The sequence below is a fragment of the Charadrius vociferus genome, unplaced genomic scaffold (genome assembly GCF_000708025.1).
Source record: "Charadrius vociferus isolate BGI_N301 unplaced genomic scaffold, ASM70802v2 scaffold333, whole genome shotgun sequence".
Classification (NCBI taxonomy): domain Eukaryota; kingdom Metazoa; phylum Chordata; class Aves; order Charadriiformes; family Charadriidae; genus Charadrius; species Charadrius vociferus.
Window position 1 is genome coordinate 1,050,201 of NW_009647682.1, and position 8,288 is coordinate 1,058,488.

The 8,288-nt window shown below is 41.4% G+C and overlaps 1 protein-coding gene across 1 annotated transcript; it reads right to left on the bottom strand.

The window, feature by feature from the left end:
- Positions 1–2,037: 2,037 nt before the first annotated feature.
- LOC104283170 (tubulin alpha-8 chain) lies at positions 2,038–7,990 on the bottom strand. The gene is made up of 4 exons (XM_009881324.1): positions 7,765–7,990; positions 4,623–4,771; positions 2,591–3,271; positions 2,038–2,424 (listed from the first exon to the last, which is right to left on the bottom strand). The coding sequence occupies exons 1-4, from the start codon at positions 7,883–7,885 to the stop codon at positions 2,131–2,133; spliced, it is 1,245 nt and encodes a 414-aa protein (XP_009879626.1). The 5' UTR covers positions 7,886–7,990; the 3' UTR covers positions 2,038–2,130.
- Between the last annotated feature and the right edge of the window lie 298 nt (positions 7,991–8,288).

Genomic DNA, 8,288 nt, shown 5'->3' on the forward strand with positions numbered 1-8,288 from the left:
CCAGACAGAAAAGCCAAATCATTGCTAAAAGATCACACTGAAGGCCAGTTTAGATATCTACTCCTGCACAACCCCCGATACACTAACTTCTAAAGAAAATTATGGTGCTGCCACTTGTGGCCACACAGTGTTCTTCATGATCTGCTGTTAGTACAAGATTTCACACTGAAGATCTAGGCACTGGCAAGGCATGAAACAGTCCTTTGCATATTCCTCATAGGCACTGCCATTACATGAAACATCTGAATGTGTGCACTGAAATGAAGTTGATCTGACTGGCAATGAATGCAACTCTTGGGTTATACCTAGCACATTTGCTTAATCATCCAGTAAGTAGGAAAATAAGTTAGTCAACAGTACTTGAAATTCTCTACACTTATGTCTATCCCCGAACATAAAAACACAAGCAAAAGCAAATGAGAAACTCGGTGAAACCTCAGACCTGCTCAGCTATGGTGAATGGCAGGAGGTATGACTTACACAGCATCTGTATACTCTGCACAAGACGATGGCTGACAAAGACAGTTTGAGGCACTGATCTAGGTTAAAGACTGAAGATTGTTCTCACCATCTATATAAAATTGGTAACTTCCATCTCCAATAATTTGGATTCATTTCAAATCAGATTGATTCAATGCAATGGCTGCAAGAACACAAACACAGTACTTCAGGAAAATGGGTTTTTCAGCATAAGCAAATTACTGATCAGCCCCTGCAGACCAGGCTGTTCTGTTAGACCTTCAATCAACAGCAGCAGCCTGTTAATCTAAATTAAAAGTGATACCCCCCTCTAGTAGAATAAGCACACCAAGTCACAGTTAAAACTGAGGTTAGGGAAAGGTTCCCACTTTATGTGATGTCAAATACTGCAACATTACCTGAGTACTGTAGGTTTCCCATACAGAAGGAAGTTAAGGCATTTTTCATACCACAGCCAAGACTCCTGCTAAGCAAGTACATACATCTTCATCAACTAATACAGGCCGCAAGGCTTAGCCTAAATCAAGCTCTGCTATTAAATCAGAGGGAATATAAATAACATTGAAATAGGACAGGGAGGAGTTCTCCAGCTCAAATCTAGGCTTGGAGTCAGACTTTGGTATCCTATAATCACATTCAGTATTCAATTGTCATCTTAACATATTTGACTATTCCACCTTTGCTGCTTCTGTGGGAGAGATTCCTCAGTCACCCAGCTCCAAGACAGAGTTAGAAACAGTCAGGTTATTTGGTTTGTGCATCACTGCCCTGTGTTCCCAAGCCCCCACTCAGACCACATAGAAGTATTCTGACAGAGGCTGTCCACACCTGAAGATAACCTGATTAGCCAAATCCTCTCTCATTACATGCTGTTACAAGGAAGGCAGAAGGATCGCAATTTTCACGTCTGATCCCATGGACTAATTCTGCAAAATAATTAGTTTTAGGGAAAACTAGTGTTTCACCCTGGCCAGCTAACCCAGAGATTTTACTCTGGACAGCTTCAGGAAAAAGGCTGACTTCACAGAAAGCTGGCAGACAGGGAATGCAGTTCCTTTTGTGGGAGGACAAAGCAACACCAGGGCAACAACCACACAGGTCCTGACAGAAGTGGCAAGTTCCTTGTGCTATGGCACACCCTTTCTGGACATCTCTTCCCCTTGCAGGTTACTGCATCTCTAAGTTACTGCCCCATACTAAGTCTAAGTTTAGGAGAAAACTAACTCATATAGCCTTCGGTTCTAAAGGTGTTAGATCTTTTCTTAAGGGTAATACAAGGTTAGTTCCTGTTGCCTGTGACACCAGCTTTAAAGCCTTGAAAAAACATAGCTAATCTTCCAGCAAAAGGTGAAGCACATTCTAGTGTTGTATTCTGGGGGAAAATACGCACTATTAGCTCTTCAAATAGCAGTGCCTTAAGGACAAGAACCCACCTAACTATAGCAGGATTATTTTATTCAGCTATCTTTCTCAGAAATAAATTGTCTCCTGGACTACAGACTACTTGCATATAGTTAATAAATGTACATAGTGTGTGGACACTACCAAATGCCTTGATTAAAGAAGTTTATTCCAATTATTTGACATGATTTACATGGCTACTGAAGAGGCAGTAAAATGTCAAAGACTTGCAATTCATTGCTGTTGTGTTTAATATTCTTCACCTTCATCTTCTCCATCCATTGAGTCTGTGCCCACTTCTTCATAATCTTTCTCAAGTGCAGCCAAATCTTCCCGAGCCTCTGAGAACTCCCCCTCCTCCATCCCTTCTCCAACATACCAGTGAACAAAGGCACGTTTGGCATACATCAGATCAAACTTGTGGTCTAGACGAGCCCATGCCTCAGCAATGGCTGTAGTGTTGCTCAGCATGCATACTGCCCGCTGGACTTTGGCTAGGTCACCACCAGGAACCACTGTTGGTGGCTGGTAATTGATGCCAACCTATGTGAAAAGCAGAAGAGACCATGAGTTTCTTCATAGCATTTGACAGTGACTGTAATACAAATCAGGCACCTACAGAACATCTTAATGAGAAAATATATTTTGTAAGCCCATGACAGTGAATGAGAAGTCTGAAAAAAAAAATTGTGATGTAACTGAGACTTGCCTTAAAACCAGTAGGGCACCAGTCCACAAACTGGATTGTGCGCTTGGTTTTGATAGCAGCAATAGCAGCATTAACATCCTTGGGGACAACATCGCCACGATACAGCATACAACAGGCCATGTACTTGCCATGGCGAGGGTCACACTTCACCATCTGATTGGATGGCTCAAAACAAGCATTGGTTATCTCAGACACTGAGAGTTGCTCATGATAAGCTTTCTCTGCTGAAATAATTGGGGAATATGTTACCAATGGGAAGTGGATACGAGGGTAAGGCACCAAGTTAGTCTGAAATTCGGTAAGATCCACATTTAAGGCACCATCGAATCTGAGGGAAGCAGTAATGGAAGAGACTATCTGACTAATGAGGCGATTGAGATTGGTGTAGGTCGGGCGCTCAATGTCCAGATTCCTACGGCAAATGTCATAGATGGCCTCATTGTCAACCATAAAGGCACAGTCGGAATGCTCCAGGGTGGTGTGGGTAGTCAGGATGGAGTTGTATGGCTCAACAACAGCTGTTGAGACCTGTGGTGCAGGGTAGATGGCAAATTCCAATTTTGATTTTTTCCCATAGTCAACTGACAGGCGTTCCATCAGCAAAGAAGTAAAACCTGAGCCAGTGCCTCCTCCAAAGCTGTGAAAAATCAGGAAACCCTGCAAGCCAGTGCATTGATCAGACTGAAAGAGAAAATACATGTGTTAAAGCAGTTGTGTAGAAATTAAGAATCCCAAAACAAGCTTAAAAGACAACTCTGAATTCTGACACATAGCAACTCTTCAAGCTTCAGGAAAGTAATACTGAATTTGATTCATCCACTGATAATCAATGAACTGCCCTATAAAAAACATTGTATTCTTCACTATTTTAAGCTCCCTAGATCTTGGAAGGTGACTTCTGCACTCCAAATTACTACCTCAAAACTTCTCCTACCCCCAATTCTCAGGCCAAGGCGACTAACAATGACCAAGAAAAGCAATAATATTCAAAGAGCTGCAGACCATCTATCCCTTATACTGATATGACATTCTCTACCTGCACAAAAGCCAGAGCAATCCTCTGTTCCAGAACTATTGCTATAATGCTGTAAGAGTTGCAAGCATGTAACTCAGTTAAGGGAAGCAAGCTGTTAAAATATATTACACTGCCATTCCAGTTTAGTCTTGGATGAAGACACTACACTGCCTTGTCCTCAGAAAGAAGTGCCACATGATGCTTCGCTTGATTCCCAGGACTGACAGGGCCCTCCAACAGCTTGTAAAAAGAAATTACAACCATATTTTTCAGGTCAAAGTACAGCCTGCTGCGAACTTCATCTTAGCTTTAATTAAAGATGGTAGCAGCCAAGTGTTGAGAATAATGCTAGTTTTGATCTGCAAAAGGTATACTTTTCAGTAAGATTGCATTCCATATTAGAGCACTAGAGGTATAGCCTGGATTTCTTTGGGCAATAAGAATTTCTCAACTTTGTGACACAGATTTGGTAAAGTACATGCTTAGCAGCCCTATAGAGTGAACTCTAACCTTCTAAGCTGACATCATAAGTTTGCCACATGATCAATATACTGGGGAGCCTGAAATATCCCAAGTTACTGAGATTTAGTCCCCTTTTCTGTTATTACTATAAAATTAATTCAGAAATTATAAAAGCAGGAAATGCAAACAAAAGTCTAAACCACAGAAGCAAACACTCCTGTTTAAACTTCCCTGCAAGAGCCCCAGCCAGAGACCAATCCTTTTCCAGCAGGAGTTATGCAAATCGTAATTATCTCAGTCCTGGCTTTCTGAAGTTGAACATGAAACTAAAGTTTTGGATGCCTCATCAGCATTTCAGGCCATTTGAAAGTCTCATCTGACAGGAATAACCCAACCATTCTCAGCTGGCTAAGATGCAGACTAAGTCCACAGATTCTCCTACCATGGAACAAAGTAAAGCACAATTTATAGGCATATGTATTTGATAACCTGATTTCCAAATCCTGTAAAACAGCATGAAGATGTTTAAGAAGCTTCAGTGAAGAAAAGTCTTACCAGTTTCCTGATACGCTCTAGAACTAGATCAATTATCTCTTTCCCAACTGTGTAATGACCTCGAGCATAGTTATTTGCAGCATCTTCTTTACCAGATATCAATTGTTCAGGATGAAAGAGTTGCTTGTATGTCCCATTCCTAACTTCATCTGGGGAAACAAGATGAATACTAATATAAATAAATTAAATAAAGTTAGCTTTCTACCTAGACCAGGTTTTCCAGACTTCTGAGGGTGGCCAGAATAAGGTACCTAAACACTTAATAAAAAGCAGCTTGATTTCTACCCATCAGTAGGTGATACAATACTTAGTACAGTCTAAATGTTGAATACCTAAGAAAAATGAAGTTACTGCTCAAGAAAATGTCCCATTTTCTTGCCAGAGCAATTTAAAACTAGACTGTAGCAGCAGAACCATTCTTCTACAGTTTAAGACAACTTGAGGCCCTCTTTGCAGATCAGCATCAGAAATACTGCTTTTCCCTCTTATTTTCCAGGCCCTCCAAGATGTTTCCTTATTGGTTCTGCAGCTGTGGGCAATCAGAGCCTTCACTGCTTGCTTGTCCCTTTCTTTCCCTTAATTGTACTTTCTGCCAAGGTTAGAGAAGAATGTTCAAAAGGAACAGGAGATGCTCTTGTAGAGATATTCAGTTATGCAAATACTGAGCTGTATGTGAGCTCCAGCACACATGGCTGTGTTATAAAGAAACCATGCAAACGAACACAGAGCATCCCCCACCAGTTACAGCTTTGGAGAACAATTTAGACTAACGACCTCCACTAGTTACAGAAATACACACATCTAGCAGACTAAAGCTCTCTCCTACCAGAAAGGCAGAGACACACAGCATAGTTGTCTCTGGTTTAGCTCAAGTCATTCTGGAGTTATATTCTAATGCAGTACTGCATCCTTTAATTAAAATCACATGGAAAGCAAAGAGCTTTATTAACTACAGATGAAGTTGCCTGTTTGAGTATATTCTTTAAGCTGAAAAAGAGCAAGCAAGACAAAGTTAAGTGGAATTCAAGATTTAAAAATACAGTTTCTATTTGAACAAATTTACACTGACCAGCTACCACTGAAGTTTGCAATCTAGTACTCCAGTATTTCCAAGCTGCACCAAAATAAAAACAATTTGGAGAAGTATGTCATTCAAAATACGTAAGTTTAAGACTTTATGCATTACCACTCCAAGTTATAAGGAGAAATACAGGTAAAAGGGAAAAATATAGGACCTAAAGAAAAAACCTAACTGGTTGGGGCAACATGAGTGAAGATGGTCCTGGGTAAGTAACAAAACTTGAAGAGTTAAGAGGATCAGTCATTGGACTATGAAAGTGTGCTGGAATAAAGAATTTAGAGCTCAGGTGAGAGCTAAACAAGAATTTCCCCTGGACATGCTATCCTTCATGGTTTTAAGTCTACCTGGGATAGATTTTTAAAGGCACATGTTGAATTCCCAGACATGTTACTGACCTATTTCTTTGTGGAAAGTTTGATGGTATTTTATCAAATCTACAGAACTGGTGTACATGTACAGCAGCCCTTTTGCTTTCACTAAGAGCAGCACTGATCTGGTAGCTGCAGAAGCCACTGGTGCTACATGCCAGCTACAGAGCTGCTGTATGCATAATAATTTTTTTTTTTTTTTTCATAAACACAGTGCAGAGAGCCATGCTGCATGAATGGGAAGAATCATGCTAGCCCTGCCCAGGAAACTGGACCAATAATTTTCAAATAAGCAGGGCAGGACTAAAGAAAGCCTAGCCACCAGAAGGGCACATGATGTAAGCTTTAACAAAAAGCCCTAACTTTTTTTAGTATTACAAAGTATTTCATAAGACAGCCCTTTGCCCATCTCCCTGTACTACACTTGCATCATTAACAAGTGCTGGAACACTACCACTTGTCCCAAGACTCACCAGCTACTCACCCCCAGAGGCAAGGTGAGAGCTTTGCCACCTGCTCTCCCTCATCTCATTTCTCAGCCTTTTCTGGTTGCTTAGAGCCACCACCTGGCCAGCAGCAGAGGAAGCAACAGCCATGGGGCTCAAGAAAACAGAAAGCCAGACCTGCTCCTGGCAATATTAGTGTATGGCCAAGGGTGCTTTGGCTCATTTCAAAGTTTTCAGTCCAGCACTCCCACCCTTGACCTGCCCAACAGCCTTCTGCTCTCCTGCAGAAGTTCATTCAACTGTATTAGCCACAGAAAGTGCTTTGGGGCATTACAGTGAAAATAAGTTACATGACACACACTTTGCGTATACAGGAATAGCCTAAGCCTACTCACTCATCTCCCTTTCCAAACTATGTATTGCAGAAAGATAAACACAGCAACTGTGCAAGCACAGATCACTACTTAAGCCACAAAAGTGGCTCCAGCAGAATTACTTCAGGCACACATTGTTGAGTACAAAACCAAGACTCATGACACAAGGAACAAGTCTTGTGAAATTGGGGAACTCACACTGGACTGGCAGTGTAGCGAACACCCCGGAATGTGGCACTGGACAGTGGCTGATGCATGGGATCACATCTGAATACCAAGAGCCAGCATTGCCCGAGCTTGGGATGCAACTGATTTTCAGGATAAGAGTGGATTGTTGTTCAAGGATAAGGCAGTAGGAAGCTGAAGTACGCATTTGGAAGTCCCTGAATTTAGGCTAGTGATTGAGACTCATTTCTGCAAGCACTATTCAAGCTACAGAGAGTAGAAAATTGTTTTGGGAAAGCACAGGAATCATTCCTATGTACAAAAAGAAATCTGCTTAGTGATACATATCACACCTTTTTAAAAGGTTCCTATTGACTGCTGTACACATTATGTCATTGTTTCAAGAGCTACTTCCTTGCACAGTAAAAGCATGAAGCATATTCAGAAGACCCATTTAATTCCACAGACTGGCAGAAGATAGTATTTAAATTCTTTAGAGCTCCAGAGTGTACATTTACCAGTCTCAATGAACATAAAGCCAAGTATCTTCCATCACTAGGAAGATGTAGGCAAGCTTTACTTAGTAAAAATTTAAAGCCACAAAGCGTTTTGCAGGACTAGAGAAATGGATCCGTTAGTCAAGAAATGTGTAAGTTAAACCAAACCCTACAGCATGTTCTACAGTCCCTTGCACAGGTCTCTATTTACCTATTACTGCTGGTTCAAGGTCCACAAACACAGCACGAGGGACATGTTTTCCTGCACTGGTCTCGCTGAAGAACGTGTTAAAGGAATCATCCCCTCCACCAATGGTTTTATCGCTTGGCATTGTACCATTGGGCTGGATGCCATGCTCCAGGCAGTAGAGCTCCCAGCATGCATTGCCGATCTGCACACCAGCTTGACCAACATGGACTGAGATGCACTCACGCTGTGTGGAGAAAAAAAATTGGATCACTCAGCAGAAACAGCAGTTTCCTTGTTTAGAAAACATTTAGCACACATAGCTTGAACTCCCATACTGCAAAGCTATTAAAACATTGGCCTTATTGTTTTGGTGTTAGGGGCATTTGGCACAAAACACAACAGAACACAAAAGCCTCTTTCAGTCATCATCCACCTCCACCTAGAAAGACCCTTTTAGACATTGTCATTTTTACACTCATTCGCCTCCTTGTTCCTATCCTCAACTAGAGAGGAAGAGTTGGATCAACTCTTCCAAATGCTTCAGC

Excerpts from the sequence above, each read along its gene's own strand:
- LOC104283170 (XM_009881324.1), bottom strand. The coding sequence starts at position 7,885 with ATGCCAAGCGATAAAACCATTGGTGGAGGGGATGATTCCTTTAACACG. Across the intron at positions 4,772-7,764 it reads CCTTGAACCAGCAGTAATAG|ATGAAGTTAGGAATGGGACA; the intron begins GTAAATAGAGAC and ends TTGTTTCCCCAG. Across the intron at positions 2,425-2,590 it reads GGTGCCCTACTGGTTTTAAG|GTTGGCATCAATTACCAGCC; the intron begins GCAAGTCTCAGT and ends CTTTTCACATAG.